The 18,966-nt window shown below is 37.8% G+C and overlaps 2 protein-coding genes across 4 annotated transcripts; one reads left to right on the top strand and one right to left on the bottom strand.

Moving 5' to 3' along the window:
- Window positions 1-751: 751 nt before the first annotated feature.
- LOC117405773 (ras-related protein Rab-30) lies at window positions 752-13,116 on the top strand. Of its 3 annotated transcripts, none has more exons than XM_034009139.3 (5): window positions 752-956; window positions 6,347-6,447; window positions 8,059-8,142; window positions 9,112-9,295; window positions 10,328-13,116. In XM_034009139.3, the coding sequence occupies exons 2-5, from the start codon at window positions 6,361-6,363 to the stop codon at window positions 10,576-10,578; spliced, it is 606 nt and encodes a 201-aa protein (XP_033865030.2). In that variant the 5' UTR covers window positions 752-956; window positions 6,347-6,360; the 3' UTR covers window positions 10,579-13,116. The 3 variants fall into 3 exon arrangements, with proteins under 3 accessions (XP_033865030.2, XP_033865029.2, XP_033865028.3); XM_034009138.3 differs by having other exon boundaries at window positions 756-950; XM_034009137.3 differs by lacking the exon at window positions 752-956 and adding an exon at window positions 2,367-2,535.
- An 893-nt stretch (window positions 13,117-14,009) lies between these two features.
- Window positions 14,010-18,963, bottom strand: LOC117405770 (DNA damage-induced apoptosis suppressor protein). Its single transcript, XM_059030992.1, has 5 exons — window positions 18,865-18,963; window positions 18,460-18,586; window positions 18,064-18,225; window positions 17,626-17,743; window positions 14,010-17,165 (listed from the first exon to the last, which is right to left on the bottom strand). Exons 2-5 carry the CDS (start codon window positions 18,570-18,572, stop codon window positions 14,742-14,744), a joined length of 2,817 nt encoding a protein of 938 aa, XP_058886975.1. The 5' UTR covers window positions 18,573-18,586; window positions 18,865-18,963; the 3' UTR covers window positions 14,010-14,741.
- Window positions 18,964-18,966: the final 3 nt, after the last annotated feature.

The raw sequence follows: 18,966 nt of genomic DNA, 5'->3' as shown, positions 1-18,966 counted from the left end.
TGCTATAGTTCATAGCACACGCCACAGCTTCTGCAGTGGTCTCAGTTGCTACCTGCCATGTTTCGTACAGTCCATATGCTTTTTACTTCTCCCCAGGCTGGTGAAAACCACGAGACAACACGTGGCTTCTGAAACCCCCAACCCACAAGCCAAGGTCGTTGTCAGGTCAACTGCCAGTCAATGACAACATTACTCACATTCTCAGAATTCAAGCACACAAGACCAACACAGAAGTTTGGCCCAATATAACGACCAGCGAAATATTTAAATATATAAAGCGTTTTAAGTTTCCTAACCTCCCTTATTATAAACTTTTAACACTTGTAGTTGCATTCTCTGGACACTAGTGAAGAAACCGGGCTCCCGCGTTGATGATAAAATAACACACAAAAACAAATATTTATATCACCCGTTCATTATTTACATTGAATACAATGTGTCCAACTCAAACCACAGATAATAAAGTCGTGTACAGATGCAACACAAAACTCATCATCCCGCTCTAGACTCAATAACTGTACATGTTCTAAACTGACAAGAAGACATTTTATTTTTCCCCAAAATTTAAATCGTGTCAGTCTTGTTTACTTCCAAAATCAATCGACTGGTCACAGCCGAACATCCCTTTCCCTCAAAAGTGCTCCCGGGAAATGTAGTGCAAATACGGAAATTTGTTTTTTCTTATTAAGTAGTATATCGCCCAAAGTGGACTGCAATTCCCAGAACACCACAGTTCGCTTTCCTGCGCATGGCAGTTGCCCCCATACTATTGAAAAGGAATGATGTCATTGTTAGAAAAGCAAAGGAAACTCCACTGTCTGCAATCATTGTGGACCACTGGCATAAATCTGAGAACGCTAGCTGAGCCTAAACTGCAGGAGTAAAAGACAAGTTAATTCAGTATTTAATGACTCGCATATAGTAAATGTCTGGGGGACCCCCCTAATCTGGTAAGTGTAAGTATTTATTTTTAAGTGACCGAAGCATTTTTGTTAAGGTTATTGTTTTTTTTATTATTATTTTTTTTTTTTGCTAGGAAAAAAGTGAAAAGGAGGGTGTTACCAATATATAATCATTTGCGATAAAGCATCACAATTTATGTGGATTACCAGCTGTTAAACAGGCCATAACATGATTGTAATGTATATAAAATGCGTATTTAACGCTTTCATTACACGGGTTGTTTTGCATTTATTTGGGGAATTTATGCTGTTTTCAATTCTAATTTGATAAAGAAACCATTTCACATCACGAGTGCAACGTATCAAGCGAAGTAACACCTTATTCACGTGTGTTTATAATTTTGCTTATAATGTCCTTCTCATGTTTTTAGCTAGCTGTAAATTAACACTTGGACAATAATGTTACACCTTTTTAATGTTTTATTGTAAATGCAGTACAACTTGTATAGCCAATTCCAATTTTAAAATGGGATTCCCAGTTTTCGTGATTTTTAATTTGCTTTATTTTTTGAAGTTGAATTTTATTTTACTGTTTAAGAGCCTGCACCCGTTTTGTTATTTGAAACCATAATATTTTTGTTTGAATTTATTAAAGTTTGACAGAATGTAGTCGATGTATTCGTTTAATTACAAAGCACGTTAAGTATTTACTTAACATGTATTTAGAAGAGTATTTAGGATTCTTTCTCGTGCATCAACAACGGGAGCAGGAGTATTTAGAATGGTAACAAACAAAAAAAAGTTTAGAGTAAAGAATTGAGTAACACAGAACCGCTGATTTACTATCACTGGATAGCATAATATGCTACCCCTTATTACAAATTTACAGAATATCTCAGTGATTGTCTTGTTTTTAACAGGGACTGAAACCAAAGTGTGGTATGAAATTGCACAGTTAAGGGTGGAGTTATATCCCCTACTTTATACAAAAATAAAATAATTAAAGGTGGTTGTTGCCTCATTAGCCAAGATAAAAATGATCTACAGTATATAAGGTTTCTTGCAAAGTCTTACCAGTTATAACACAATCGTTGATCCATGTGCCGTTTATAACCCCTATTGCAGCCAGTAATAGCAGGTTCATACGGTACAGTACTTATTTAGCACAAATGGAATTCAGTAGCTTATGGGCCTCCATCTGAAGTAAACTATTGGAGCATTGTAATGTTCATAAAACATCTGTATATTGACTGGCTATAAATGTCCAGCAGCAAGAAAAGAACCCTTTTTTGTGGAGTATTTTGTGTGTGTTTTTGAATATTATAACCAGGACGCTCACACAGATGTTTCATTCCTACTGAGACTGAGCTGTGCAAATATTTTAACTATGAACACATCAGTTTGTCTTATTTGTTGGAAAACCGTCAAGCCAAAGATTGGCTCTGCCTTATAACTTTGCAATTGATTCGCTGTTGCGCAATGAGTAGAAACAATCCCTGCCTGTTTTGCCTCCCTAACCCACGGGAGCGCCAGAGCCAATGCGCTGCCTTCGAAATCCCCAGTGAAGACAGCCGGGACGCGATCCTGCAGAGCGAGCCATACAGCACACACCAAGCAGCTGTGCATTTACCTGGTGAGCCACTCTGGGACCCCCTGAAATATTGTTTCCTTATCAACTATTGGGTTTATAAAACTTATGAAATATAGTAGATACAAACACATATGCTCATTTTTATATATACTGATAAACAAAAGAAATGCAACACTCGGGTCTAATGGATTTAATATTTTAAACATAGACATCAAACAAAATCATAGAAAATGTGAAGAAAAATACAGATCAAAGAATCATAAGTTTTCAATATGAAAACGTGACACACTGTCAAAATGAAAACATTACAAAGTTAGTATCGGGTATGACCCTCATAGACCTGATCAGCCTCTGGATAGACTGCTGTGGGATGTTCTGCCACTCTTTCTGTGCAGCTGCAGCCAGCTGGCGAAGGTTGGCTGGTCGTGGTTGTCTTCTGTGGATGGCACTGGCGATTTGGACCCACAGATGTTCTATTGAACTAAAGTCAGACGAAAGAGCTGGCCACGGCAAGATCTCGTCATTGTTTTCTTGAAGTTGTACAATTGTAATCCTAGTACTGTGTGTGGTCTTGCATTGTCCTGCTGGAAAATCGACACTTCTGGATTGGCTTGCAGGAACGGAAAAACTGCTGCCTCGGACTTCATCAATGTATCACTGAGCAGTAAGGTTGCCTCAATCTGCACCAAAGGTGTTCTTGTGTTAAAGGAGATTCCTCCCCACATCATCACACTTCCACTGCCCCACCGGTTGGCTTGAACAACGCAACAGTCAGCATAACGCTCACCACGACGTCTCCGCACACGTTGTCTTCTGTCAGGTCTGTCAAGGGCAAAACGGCATTCATCGGTGAATAAAACACTCCACCACTCTCTCTGCCGCCACATCAGATGTTCTCTGGCCCACAGAAGACGACGATTTCTCTCAGCTGTCAACATGTTGCCCCTGAACGGCCTCCGAGCATGTAAATCATTTTCATGCAGATGGTGAGCTACAGTCATTCTGCTGATGTGCAGGTTATTTCTTCCTGTAATTTCCTGTGCTGTAGCCACTGCAGTCTGAAAAGGAGTACGCAGATGGATCAGTCGGATGTGACGGTCCTGGGCCGGTGTAGTGACCTGTCCCTCACAGAGCCGGTTTCCTGGTTTCTCTGGACTAGTCTGCTGATGGTGAGAGAAGTTGCCCGGAGAATGAGATGTTCTGCTTCACCAGACAGTCCGCCTTCAATCATGCCGATAGCAACCAGGCAATCTTCATTACTAAAGTGGGGCATGGTCAGAGAGAGAGGATATATCTGGGATGGTTAACCTTTTAATCTGTGTTTTTGCTTTTGCTTTTGTATTTGTTTTTAGACTTTTTTTTTTTTTTTTTTTCTTTAGCAGGAATTTACCTTTTAATTCCATTGGGGGTGCCTCAAATGGAAATTGTACTGTAGTGTCCATTTCCTTGCTTTAAAACACTAGCCTTTGATGTTATTTCCTTGCTAACAGTCTTATTCTGAAGTGTTTGCATGTGTTCACAGAAGCTGAGTGTTGTATCCTGGGTCCTATCTTTGTATGAAGTGTTTGCCGCCAACAAAAAAGCATTTTGGAAAACACCCAGTTTTTATGAATAACATCTTGAGGATACACCAGTTCCTCCGTAGATTAGTTCCAGTTGTTCTCTGGATCTTGACCACTTCCTGTGTGTAGGTCAGATTCCATACTACGTGACAGGAATTGATTGAAGTACCAGGAAGCAGCATTTTGAAGTATGAATCTATAGTACTGTATTTGAAAAGAAACATCCAGGAAATCTTAAGCACGACAAAATGGGGCCGGTTGATAATGTTGGTTATCAAGACGGTAACAAAAAGTGTTCCAGCGCTTGCTGTGCCGCTGTAAGTATACAGGGCCTCCAGAGCATACTGAATCAATGTACGTAAGCAGGCCTAGTTTAAAAGTCTACAAGCACATAATGCACCCAGCATCTGGTTAATATGGAGGTGATGACTACTGCATGTTTTGATTTTTCTTAGCTGGTATCCTGGGGCTGTAACTAATAAAATGTCTTCGGTCTCTTTGTTGATATTCCTAATGTCATCTGAACCCTTTAACCCTTAGATGGCGATCATGGGATCTGCGAGACACACATTTACTGTACATGCGTGTCTGCCTTGTTTTGACAACTGTAGCCTATAAACTAAATGTCCTTGCTGAACTTGCAATGGGCCTCTTTGTAACAGGCTGATTCAGCTTAATTGAGTCACCCTATAGCACAGATTTTTTTTAATAATTAAAGTAATTGATTTCATACAGGCAATTATCTGCTTAAAGAACAGTGTTTTTTTTTCTTCTGTAGTTGACGAACACTCCTGCTTTTTCACATGGTTCCAATTACAGCCGACAGTCGTTTATAAATTGGTTGAATTTACTATGGTGTGGTTAGCTGTTTTCTTTATTGCTGTAGTTTGTTTTAAATCAATGGAAGAAGGCATTTACAAACAGAAGATATTTAACATGTTTTCTCAGTTTTATTTCTGACCTAAAAAAAAAAAAAAGTAAGTTTAATTCATTTTATAACTACACTTCAAGCATATTTTTTTTTACCTGTCCTTGACTACAGTACTGTTGCCGCCTCCTGTGTACTACATATTATCTTACATGTCTTTATAAACGCTCTCAGGATTGTTTTGATATTTGTGCAGTAGGTCATTAATCAGCTGGGGAATGCATGCATGTGACTTTGCTGTGAAAATTATGTGAAATGAAATGCATTGGATTTTTATAATGATTCCATAAGTTATATTTGTTTGAAAGGTTTGGCTAATTGTGTGTGTGTGTATATAGATAGATAGAACACCACTGTGTGCTGTTCTGCAACAAATGCTTGTCATCAACAAGAATGGCAACTTTCCATGAAGTGTATGCTAGCTTTTTGCTGCCTGGTCTTGTAGCTATGGGCACGGCCAGCAGAGTAATTCATCTATGCAGTTGAATGCTGTACGAACACAGAGAGAGTGAAAGAGATGCTTACACTGAATGAAGAGCTGTAGGTTGATGTCTGATTGATTTGTATTGGTCACCCCCTGAGTTTTGGTTAGAGTTTTTTTTGGGAATATTACCCAGGCTACTAAAGCAGTCTTGAAAATTGTAAACAGCCAAGGGACCTTGCCTTGAAGGGTCACAGCTGCTCATACAAGCTTGAGGAAATGAGGTTAGAGGGGCTCAGTGAAGCACTGCTGGTGCTGCTTATCCCTGTCTTGGAGGGACAGATCATTGTCGATGTTTATTTTCTGCTAAAGTCTTTAAACAACCAGCAACCACTGACTGAACAAGAGAATGTTCCTGGGAAACATGTTAATTAGTGTGACACACTAGTTTGAGTCTTTCCTGCTTTCAGTTGTTTCTTGTCATTCAGCTCTTCCGCCAGTTTATTATTTGTGTTTTGTGGGGGTTCCTGTACTAGGCCTATTTTCCCATTCATCATCTCATTGACACTACAGCAGGGCCCTGGTTCTGTCCTGTGAACAGGGTTTGCTAAACTGCGTCTGTAGGCTATTGTAAATACTGCTTGAGTTGCCATAAACAACATGTAATGTGAAGCTTAATGTTCAATGAATCTGGCTTTCCATGAAACCCCCTTCAAGTGTAGGGCAGAACTGTCCCCCATTTTTAATGGAATATGTACCTCTCTCTTTCTAGCAAAGCATTTTCAGAGCTTCTTTTGAGTAAAATACTGGAAGTGTAATGCATGATTGTGGTTGTCTTGCAAACTGCATTGACTGTTGTCTTTTTAATTGCAATCACAATTTAGTAAGACTGACCGTTCTGGCTGCATTCCATCAGTTTTGTTTGTTTTCCTCTGTTTGCAGCTGCACAAGTGAGTATGGAAGATTATGACTACCTGTTCAAGATTGTTTTGATTGGGAACGCCGGTGTGGGAAAGACCTGCTTAGTTCGCCGGTTTACTCAGGTAAGCTGTTCTCTTCTTGGTTTTTTTTTCCTTGGGGATTTTGCCTTTTCAGATGTACTGTTTGTAGCAGTCTCTGTATTTCACTGGAGGCCAGGCAATGCAGTGGTGAGTTAGTTGCCAGGCAGTACTGTAGCTAGGGGAGACCAACGCACACACAGTAACTGGGAATTGAAAATGAGCAGCAACAGTAAGAGGAGGCTTAAGTGAATCAATGCAGCCAGCAACATGCAGTGAAATCGCTCCATTGGGGTCAAATCTCTTAAACAGGTTAGAACTTCTTAAACTTAACTTGTTTTGTAAAACATCTCGGATACACGTTTTGCTGTCTCAGTGAGGCGCGCAGCGTTTTAAAAACGCCTGCGAGTTTTGCCTTTCAGTAACTAACAATGTGCGTTCATATGAACTAAAATAAAGCAGTCCCCGCAGCACAGTATAGTACATGAACACACAAACAACGGCTTTACACCACAGAATGAGGGCAGGATCCTGTATGTAGCAGTGCATCTCAGGGATGGATAGAAGACTCCTATTGCATAGCAGTTTCACCCATTCCATGTTTTAATACAAGCTTCATTAGCCACAGTGTATAGATAACAAGCTAGTAAACTCATAATAAAACCAGGAATGGATCAAACTGCTATGCAACAGGAGTCTTGTTTCCATCCCTGCATCTGATCAATATTTTCAGTACTCTGACGCATAGTTTGCTTAAGATGTTTGTAGCCTGGGACTATTTTAGTGCACCAGTACATTTTGTAGTGACGCTATTACCACATATCAAAGGATATCATCACATAGTGACTACAAAGGGAATATTTCAAAGTAACATTTACACTGACCCCACCCCCGCAAAAAAACTAAAACAAATGGAATGTATTCCTAATGAAACGATTAATACAATTTGCAGTGCAATATTAACATTTAGTAGTTTTTACACATCACTCACCTAAATGTGTCTAAGTAACGAGATCTGTCTGACTGTACTTGGAGTTAGATTTATTTTTTATTGCATTGTGATATTTGTGCATATGAGGGAATCCAGGAAACGAACCATAATCAAACGAATGGGCTGTTAGTACAGTAAGAGAGTCCCTGTCGCCTGCATTCATAGTATGTGGAATAAGATTGTTGTTAAGGCCAGGTGGCACTTTAGCACTTTCTTTTACTGCATTCCACAGGGAATACGATTTATTTTATTTATTTATTTATTTATTTATTAATTATTTTTCTTTTAAAGCTGCGCTATTTAACCAATTGCTGCTTCCTGACCTTTTATCCCAGAAACAGCAAAGCAAGATGAATGTGTTTAGCATTGCTTCATTTGGTTATCAATGCATGTAAAGGTCAAGGTTTTGCTGACAAAATTGCCTTCTTGGCGTTTGTTGGATTAAAACCACAGTGTCTCGCAAGCATGTTCAATTTTACACTTCAGTTGTAATTTATTGGAGTTTGAACTGTGGTATAATGCCATATTTTAACATTAAAGGGGCGTTAACTATTCCAAATACTTGTTTGTTATCTGGAGTGTACTGTTTCTAATGCTTTTTTAAATGCAATAAATGGCAGGATTTTCATTAGAACACACTTTGAATGCAAGCTTCTTTATTTCAGGGTCTTTTTCCACCAGGACAGGGAGCAACTATTGGGGTGGATTTCATGATTAAGACAGTCGAGATAAAGGGGGAAAAAGTAAAGGTAACCACAAATATTTAAATATGCAAATAGTGTAACTTCTCTGACTGCAATGCAAAAAATACCAACTGTAATTAATTTACAAATTATTTCACAAAGCTTTTCTTTAGGGAAATTTGTAAATAGGAAAAAAAACTTTTTGAAAAATATTGGAATTACAATATTTTGAAAATCAATTTTTCCTAAAAAAAAACAAAACAAAAAACATACGCTTTTTCTTGGGATCCATTTTTCATAACAAATGCCTTTTCTGGTGATTTTTTTTTTTGTGTTCCACAGCAGCTGCTCAACCCTTTTGGCTAAGAGAGCCAAAATATTGCATTGAGACTGTAACCGTAAATAGAGCTTAAACAATCGAAAAATGTGCCTAAATAGAAGATAGTTACATTTAGAAAGTGCTCTACTGTTTTGTTTTGTTGTATTCCCCGACAAAGAGAACCATTTGTCCTTGTAGTCTTTTGAACCTCATTAGCAGCCCCATTTGAGCCATCCGCTGGGAAGCCCAACAGATATATTATAGTGACTATAGCACAGATTGATGAAAAGGTAACCTCTAAAAAAGATCATGGTAAAAGAGAACTAGGCTTGGATTGTAAAGCATTTATTTCATTGATTTTTTTTATATAGATTTCAAGTCACCCACTTGTGATTTAAACTTGTTATCTGCATTAATTTGTTGAAAGTATTAGAATCACGATCACCATGGTTACCAACTTACAATCATGTTCTTTCCCTATATGTGCCTGTATGTCTGAACATATGTCACACTTCGGGTTGCATTACATTTCACATGTTTGCATGCATGATTGGGCTGTAATGCCAGCTTGTTCTGTACGCCGAATATAATCCTGAACCCTGACGGGACACATTAATAACTTAAGTAGGCCATGTTGAGACCATCTTTTCCTACTTGAATTAGACCAGCAGGCTGGAAAAAGCTAAGGCTAATAGTCTGTCTTCAATGTCGCGCAGCTGCAGATCTGGGACACAGCCGGGCAGGAGAGGTTCCGATCCATCACCCAGAGCTACTACCGCAGTGCAAATGCATTAATACTGACCTACGACATCACGTGTGAGGAGTCTTTCCGATGTCTTCCCGAGTGGCTCCGGGAGATTGAGCAGTATGCCGGAAACAAGGTTGTCACCATTTTAGTTGGTAGGTCATTTTTATGTTTTTTTTTTTTTCCTTTTAATAGTTCTACGTTTTTAATCAGGAGAGATATATGTGGTAAGTGGCGTCCGGCAGTCTAATGGAACATGTTTTGGCGGCACATGAAACGCTTTCTTATTCAGCAGTGGCGCTGAACTTTATGGGCTGTGGTATTAAAAAAAAAAATATCCCGATATGAAAAGTGAAGGTTGCAGCTCTAAATGACAACTCATCCTCTTGGAAACTTCTCTAAAAGGAATCAAATCATGTATCGGTACTGTATAACTTTACTGTCTTCAAATCACTAGTATATACTAATAAATACAGATACCGTTGTTTCTTGCTAGTTTTAATCCTTACACTAAAAAGTCTTTGCACTTCCACTTGCTTCAGAGTACAGAGGGACAGCTAATATGACACACAGCTACCCAAACTGTACAAGGTTCTGGGAAGGTTACCAATACAACTATTTTATCTCTCTGATATGTTGGCCTATGGCCAACAAAAGCAATAGAGTAAGTTCACCAATGTCCAAGAAAGTTAGAGATTATTGTCTTTTGAGCACAGCCCAGTATTGTTTGATTGCTTTATTGCAAACAATGGACATTGCCCTGAAAATGTATTAACATCAAACTCCGGTCTCCTGTTCATTTAAATACTATATCCAATAGAAGGCAGATCTGAAGCCCAGGACTGGGTGCAGGGACATTTGTAAGTTTTTCAAGGCACCTGGAAGTAAAATAAAACTGGGAATGTTACTACTTTAGAAATACATTGAATTTCAGGATGCTATGTTCTTTTCTTTAGTTTTTTTAACATTGAACATTGAAGTTAATAGTATTGAATGTGATATAGATTATAGATAGATAGATAGATAATATATATAGATATAGATATATATAGATATATATAGATAGATATCGATATCGATGTCTTCTTTCTTTTTCTCTCTAGATAGATAGATTTCAACTATTGTAACCCATCATAGGTTAGGGATATGCTCTTAAAACTATCTCCCCCCCCCACTTTTTAACACAGGGAATAAAATTGACCTGGCAGAGAAAAGAGAGGTTCCCAGGCAAAAAGCAGACGAATTTGCGGAAGTCCAAAATATGCACTACCTGGAGACCTCTGCCAAAGAGGCGGACAATGTGGAGAAACTTTTCCTGGACCTGGCCTGTGAGCTGATCAGAGAGGCGAAACAAAACACGCTGGTCAACAATGTGGCATCCCCCTTGCCAGGGGAGGGCAAGAGTATCAGCTATTTGAACTGCTGCAGTTTCAATTAAAACCAACACAAGAACCCATCGTTTGGAAGTGAAAATGGAAGCCAGTTCTTGGTGTTCGCATCCTTCGAGGCGTAAAGGTGATTTCTTGCGCTTCAGCCTGGTAGACCAGTTGTGTTTTTTCTCTCCAGTGAATAACTGTGCTGTTCTAAGGAGATGTGGAATGAACTGACCTGAATATGAAGAATGGTAGACTACAAGGCTTAACACAAGACTTTGCTCTCAAAAACTGAGACAAATACACACTAAAACCTGTTTGTGATTTTTTAAATATTTTACACATGGACAATAGTTCAGCTTAGCTATATATCTAATGGGTGAATAAGTCCTGAGCACTAATAAGGATATATATGCAACTACTGCTTGTGTGCAAACAGACAAACATTCTGTGACTTGTGTGTGCTCTCCGAGACACTCCTTACAAAATCCAACATTCTTCAAGGAAAACTAAGATTGAATTCATGCTGCTTTTGAAGACTTTATACCAATGCCATATACATTTTAATTTTGCTCATGGGAACCTTAATAGGTTACACAACTGCGAACGTTCCTGTTTTGTCAAATTTGTTTAATCACCTCGAAGTGAGACAGAACAGTTGGAGATGACCATTTGACGGATACTATGTATTCCATGTGAAGTACTACAGGCACACATTATACAGTAAAGATTGGCATGCAATGTTGTTTTCATTCAGCAAGAAGAGTATGGTGTGTGTGTGTGTGTGTGTGTGTGTGTAAAAGCTTATGCATTTAAACTTAGGACCACAAGTATTATTTGCCAGGTGCAGTACTCTTTAAGAAAGTTACCGCTTTATGCAAGCTGAACAAGGTTTTAAAAAAGCAGACACTTCTGTTTTGCAGTGTTTATCCTCTTTCACACAGTGTAATAAGTTACGCATTATGTATCTTCACTAATGTGCATTTTTTTCTTTTGACAAAATGGTTCAATTAACAAATTCCTTGAGAAATGACAACTTAAAACAGATACTTTATTTTAAATACAGTACTGCGATAGTTTGGAAGAAAATATCGTTCTTGTCCATCAGATGCAGTAAGAGATGGTGTGAAGGGATTTGTAGTATATTCTTTATTTTAGTTTCTTGGTTTTATAAAACATGCAGTCTGTGGGTTTTAAACAAACCCTAAGCCTGCAGCTGTGCTGCTTAAACGTATGAAGGACAAAATAAGTTGCTTCATACATCCGTATTAAAAGAAGGCTATCGGTATCCATCATTTTTAATCCATGCCTTATTCTTGATGCGTTGCATTCCACTGCAGTATTCTTTTTAAATGTTTAAACTGTATAAAATTTATTAATTCAAATTTGGATTATATATCCTGTATTTCCATGAAGTTTGTTAGTGTCTAGTGGGCTAGCTGTTTCAATATTACTATAATTTGTTTGAATTAAAAGCAGGATATTTCATGTGTGTATTTTCAGAATTGGAGATACAATTATTTTAGAACACATGCTTCATTTGAGATGTAACTCATTTATTGACACAACATGCGCAGTTTGTATTGTATTAGATAAATGTTTGGATATGAATAATTTTTAGTTGATATACGTTTTAATTAAAGGCTGGCACAGACTGATATGAGTGGTTTTCAATATTGTTTGATCCGATCATGCCAAATTTGTTGCTCTGCAAAACATATTGTAATGTTGTTTTATTTTAAGCATGTTCTTGCATATATATGAGTATTTGATCAACTAATACAGGTTTCTAAACTTCATCTAAGCCAGTTCTAAAACTAGACCATTCCACATGGCTCTCTCTTCATTTTACAAAAGCAATGCATTCTGTATCACTTGTAGTTTACAGATATACATGTAAAAACAAAAAAAACAAAACCTGATTTTGAATTATTTAATGTCTGATTTCACAAGTAAATAGCTAAACTGTCCTCTTTTTGGGGGGTGTAATTCTCATAGGTTTACAGACCTATCATTATAAAGTCTGTGACATACATACTGTGTTAGATTATATAGGTGTATGGCATTATGCATTTTCTAAGCTGCTTAACTTCAGTGCTTGGCATGTACTGTTGAGACATTCTGAATGCCTTGTATTCATTTCATTTTCAAGTTGTGAATTTGAATGTGATCTGAATTTTCAGCAAGTAAATATGCATGCCTCATTGATTTCTATTTCTATTGCCACTTCGTAGCTTTATTTTGCATGTGCCATGGTGCAATGACCATTGATTTTTTGTTGAAGGCCATTTCATTTTAAAACAAATATCTAACTGCTTTCCCTTCAACAAAAAGGACAGTGTTCAGTATACTATTGATGAATTTCCAAAACGGAACAATGTGAATAATAAATGTTCATTACATTGTCGGTCAACACTTTTTTTTTTTTTGTCTGCAAGAAGGTAGATTTAATGAAAAAAGTGACCAGAATGTATTTTGTTTGTTAGAAAGACTGAATGTAAAATATTCATATTTTGATGTCCATATTTTATTTGTATTTGCTCACAAGTTTACTAAATGGAAAATTGCTTAGTGTATGAATAAATGTGATAACTAATCATGGACTGACAGTTACTGTTTGACTCTGTACATTACATTGTAACTTGAAATATTTCAAATTCATGTTTTTGGCTGTTTTAAATGGGGGAAAATGTTGTGTTGTATTTTATAAAGCATCTTTTGCACAATTTATTTAGTACCATATAATTGTACAAATAGAAGCACAGGTTTAAACTTATTTTCAGTGAAATGCAATTTCTCTTTTGCTTTTGTACATTAGACCATAATTCTGCGTCGGTGTAGAAGTGCCCTCATGCGTCAGAAAAAGGTTTAAATTAAGAACTGATATTTCAATATAAATTGCCTGGGATCCAGAAAACAACACTACACATAGGTATTTAAAATGGGTACCATCTCAATAAATATCTGAAATGAATACATGACATATTACCCCATTAGTAACAGGCAAAACTACTTCTCTGAATTCACACATTGTAGATTTATTTTTTATTACATCAACACATTTCAGCAACAGTATTTTATGAAAAATGCAAAACTGTACTATTGGTACATATAATAAAGTACTGTAGTTTAAATATAACAATTTAGTTGTCTTTTGCGTTTTTCCACTTAGGGTTCTCAGTAGATGCATACGGTCTTTTACTTGAGTACAGAAGTTTCTCTGTGCATTAGAAGTAGGGCCTGAGCCTTGGCTTTCTTCCAGTGGTGCACAAAAGACCAACCACTGACCTGGGCCCATCAGAAAATGTCATTTTTAGAAGCTCCTGCCACATTTTCTGTCAAGGCTGGACGCCAATTCAGGACATAGAAGTAAACAGTAACCATGCTGTTTTGGAAGGAAGCGCTGAATAATGTTGTTTTTTGTGCTGCCATTTAACAGATTCAACAACAATGTAGATGTGGTGATTATTTATAGTCACTTATTAGAGAGCTGCGATTTCTTTTTTTTTTTTTTTTTGTAATTCATAGGTTTAGAGGTAAATCATTACTGATGATGTGACATATAGGTGTATGGCATTATTATTAATGTTTATTTAGCCGACGCCTTTATCCAAGGCGACTTACAGAGACTAGGGTGTATGAACTATGCATCAGCTGCAGAGTCACTTAAGTCTCACCCTAAAGACGGAGCACAAGGAGTTTAAGTGACTTGCTCAGGGTCACACAATGAGTCACTGGCTGTGGTGGGATTTGAACCGGGGACCTCCTGGTTACAAGCCCTTTTCTTTAACCACTGGACCACACATGTTGTAAGCTGCTTAAGTTAAGTAGGCAGGACCCTATCTCCCAAACTGCAACACAACATGGCTGTGCCAGGATAGTGGTTCCGTTTATCTTTGCGAGTGATGCTGTTGCAGTGGGCAGCGTTAGTGAGTCTGCTTTTGCAGCACAGCTGAATCGTTATCTACCGTCGAATGATGAATTAAAGAGAAAGAAAGCACAGGGCACCACACAAATGACAGAGATACCTTTACAGTTTGCAAGAAACAGCAACTTTGAGATCAGCATAGTTTCACACACAATTATCTGAGGTGACCACAATTTAATTAGTTCAATTAAACAAAAATACTGTGACGTCATCCTTATGGAAACCCAATTCCACTTGCAGTAAACTTATTCAATCTTATTGTAAACCCAATTCTTATTATTGTACACTTTCCCTGAAAATTCAAGGGACAGAACTGTCGCTCTGGACAAAGAGGTCATCAGACCAGTACCCAGTCATTTTGTTGTGTTCCCTGGAAACTTGTGAGTTACTGCATGCTTCATTTTCATTATTTTTGATTGGAGTTGATGCAACACTTGTCTGTTTACATTTGCTAACTGTTACTGACATTTCATATTTTCCTTTGTGATATGATCCTTGAACATTTTTATTAGGCTTCAAAGGAATTTCATCAGCATTTGCTAAGCCATGTAAAATTATTTTGCAATGATTACTTTCCCCAACTCTACAACTCATAAAACTCGATGTGCATCCCTGTGCTGCACATGGCTGTGCACTTTTTTTAACGGATGAGGGAATCCACTCTTCAGAATCACTTTCAGGCAAAGCAGTTCTTGGGCTGAGAGTAAAGTGAACAGAATTAGAGGAGTCTTTTCTCCTTTTACCCTTTATTTTAAATGAACTCCGAAGATGACGGCAGTGCTGTTGCTTCAGGAGGTGATGGGTGAGCAAGCTTCTTTTACTCGTGCGCCTGTTACAACTACGTTGAAGTGATATTGTTGTCTTTGGGATTGCTTTTCCTTTACTTTGATAGGGCTGCAGAGTAGCCAGGCATTTTGAAACAGGAGTTGACTGTGAACATGGCACAAAGTTTAAGTTATCTAAAAAGTCATTATCAGAGTCACAGTGTGATCCACTTTGAAGGACTTCATTCAGAATTTGAAGAGAATAATGAGGTTGCTGCTGGGTACTGTGTTCTACAGATCTTCCACAGGGAGATGAATGTGTCATCAGGACAATAGATGATTTGTTTACCAGTTCTTCTGTGTTGATTGTGTTGTCACTGCTATTAAACAGATCAGCAGAACCATTGTATGTATCTTGAAAGCTTCTATAATTGTTTTGCATTGGCTGTTCTTTCTTTACAAAGTCCTGATTACAGACACCAGTGACATATATGTCATGCTGATGTTTAGTGATAACATCTTTGCTGCAATACAGTTTTTTGCAATCATAAGACTTTAAACAAGCACCAGCATTAGCATCTTTTGCAGAAAACTCCTGTGCAAGGAAAGAGCTGAACATTCTGGTGCCTGTTCTGAAAAACTGAACACCAGTCGTGTGATTCTCTTTGTCTCCTGAAGTAGAGGAGGAGACTTGCAACTCGACATTACCTGCTGGTTCTTCTTTCAATTGAAAAGACTCCACATTTCCAAAAGAGTGACTTTTTAACACGTCCCTATCTTTTGTATAGATATTTGCAACTAAACAGCCTTGCTGGCTGTCAAGGGGATTTAGGGAGGAATCTGAGGCAAAACCCTTATGAACGTTTGTCAAACCTGCTTCCGTTGTACGTGGAACTAACATCCTTTTTCTGTGCGCTTTCTCATGTTGGGAGTCTGTAGCTGTAGTTAGCTCATGGTTTATATCCTCATTTAAATAAGAGGCTGACTGATTAGTGCGTATTTGGCCATTTTCCTCCAGTTTGCTTTTGAATTCACCCAAACTTTCAGAAAATGGCAGGTGTTCCCATTCTACAGAATTGTAAGCTGCACTTTTCCTTTTAGCAGCAAACTGCTCATCTTGGGACCAAAAAACATCAGCATCCCCTCCAGAAAACACAGAACTCCAGGTATCATTCAAACCGTGACCTGCACTATCATTGTATCTCTCATCTGGAAGTTCATTTTGCATTTCGTCTCTGCTTTCCTTATGATACTGGTCTGGAAATTCCTGACATGAAAAACAACATGGATCTGTCATCGAGGAGGAGCTACATGAGAATTCATTGGCAAATGCATTTCTCGTGTGTCTGCTGTTGCCATTACTTGCATCTGAACAGGCAGAATAGCCTGAATATAGATGAGAAGCTTTTTTGTCATTTAGATTTTTCTCATTCCCATCTTCCACCAATGAATAACCAGAGCCTGGAAGGCATTGCACATGGGTACATTCTGAGATGCAATGATTTTTGGGGGATTTTATGGACTCAGATCTCCTGTCCCATTTTGAAATATCTTTTGTATTGCTGCTCAGTTCTGAGCCTGAATATCCTTCAGCTGATGAGGTGATTAGTCCAAGTGACTGCTGCCAAGGCCCTTGAAAACTATCTCCCTTACTTGGCTGTGTGACTGACTGTCCACTGTCTGCCAGTGAACTTTCCAAGCTACTACACACTTCAGGGCTATGCAGATCTACTGCAGCTGGAGAGCTCCCAAGTGGTTGTGAAACACTGAGAACATTCCCGAGATTAACTGACTGCAGGAGCGCCTTAAAGTAACTGATCACTGTACAGCCAAGGACAGTCGTGTTTGGCACAGAGATCTGACAGGCAACAAGCTGTTTTGGGGATCCATAAGTGTTGAGTGAAGTCTGTAATATTCTTTTAGTATATGAGGTGCGTACCCTGGCTTGCTTTCTGGAAAACTGCAACAGAAAATACAACAATGTATATAACAAAGTGTTGCATGAAACAAGACACAAATCAAATCTATTGCAATTACCATTAGTGCTTTTATATGCAAAATAATTTCCACAACCCTCCAACAAGTATTGAGACACTAGTTGGATTTTTTTTGTTTGTTGGTAATTTTCTAGTAAAGGTAATACAAAACCCCACTTATATGGCCCATCTTAAATTTAAAACGAAAACAGTGCTTTCTGCAGTGCTTGGTTTTCTGGCTTCTAATAAAAGAAGTGGTACCTGAAAAGCATTGCCAGTTTCTGAAAGCGAGAGCGACTTGTTTTAATCCTAGCCATCAGTAACAGTCAGATAAGGCTCTTCTGGGAGAGAAAGAGAGACGTGGAAGTTCTATGCAATGTCTCATTAAAAGAAACGCATAAATACAGTAGGTAATGAATTATAAAAAATAAAATAAAATGTTACCTTTACACCAAATATAAAGCTTCTTCCAATAAAGCAATCTTCCACTGCCTGGGTGAGCAGACTGTGAACTCTATCATTCTGTGGATCCCTTGCATCCTTTTTTAACCCTTCAGTATATCTACATAGAGAAACACCTTGAAATACAGCGGCACATTTTCACACATTTAGGTTTTCAGAACATTTAGATTTTCTAGTGTTGCAGATCTAATAAATTGAATAAATGTTAACATCTGTGGTGTAAATATAGTATGAGATTATACCATTTGTACATCAAGTACTGTTCCTATTATTGATTCCTTATTATTTTTAAAGCGCAGCAGTGGTTTAAATAATAAATCATAAAAAACAGTGTTTATATTAGATTTAAAAAATAAGCCACAATTGTATTATTCGTCATCACCATGACAGCACAGAAATATATACTGTGTAAAATATTACCTTTGTAGAAACCCAGCAGTTACACCAAACAATGGATCCAGACAGCCACCAAAAACAGTGACACTGAATACTTCACTTTTCTGTGCAGCTTGCAAGGACAGCCTGTACCTATAATGAACGTTGTCTGCTTCACAGGTGTACCCACACTTAATACAAGCGCACCTGCAAAATAGGAACAACAGGGTTTGAATACACACATTGCATAGCACAGGTAATATACTGTATTCCTCATCTTATGCACGAGGGAAGTTTTAAGCATTCTCCTTCTCTGCATATGGTGGGAAAGGATAATAGTGTACTGCACTCGCTTCGTGCTAACAAAACTGATCAAAAGAATACTTTGAATTATTCAAATAACATTTAGTACATCATTTTACAGTATGATCTGGGTCTCACCTGTTATGATTTCTTGTCAGCCTGGACATGCAATTCTGGCACGATGGATAGAAAAAACATGAATCTTGGACAGACAGCACAGAACCATCAAGGGGTATCCTCTTTCCATTCATATAGTCAAGCAAATCTAAGAAACAAACAAAACAAAAAAATCGACCGAGCTTAGCATAACATGAATAGACGAATCCGAGCGAAATACAGAAATATCAAAGCTAAGTGCTTTAATTTTTATTTTGTTTTTTCCCTACTGTACTATTTACATTCCGGTTGTTTTCAAAACGGGTTTATAATCGTCAGCGCTAGTTATACTACTATCATTCAAAACAGATAAATTACAGCTTTATGTTCTCCAGTTTACAATATTGTTTGGATATACAATTCAGTATAAGTATAAACTATACATACCGGAACTGTGAAACAAACAAAAAAAAGGGAAATGATCTGTTTTTAATTTTCGCGGAAACCGAGAGGACCAAACATTTCAGATAAGCTTCGCGACAAACCAAT

The sequence above is a fragment of the Acipenser ruthenus genome, chromosome 9, assembly GCF_902713425.1.
Source record: "Acipenser ruthenus chromosome 9, fAciRut3.2 maternal haplotype, whole genome shotgun sequence".
In the NCBI taxonomy this organism is placed as follows: domain Eukaryota; kingdom Metazoa; phylum Chordata; class Actinopteri; order Acipenseriformes; family Acipenseridae; genus Acipenser; species Acipenser ruthenus.
Note: the sequence above shows the minus strand (reverse complement) of the source record. Positions and strands in the feature narration are given on the sequence as shown.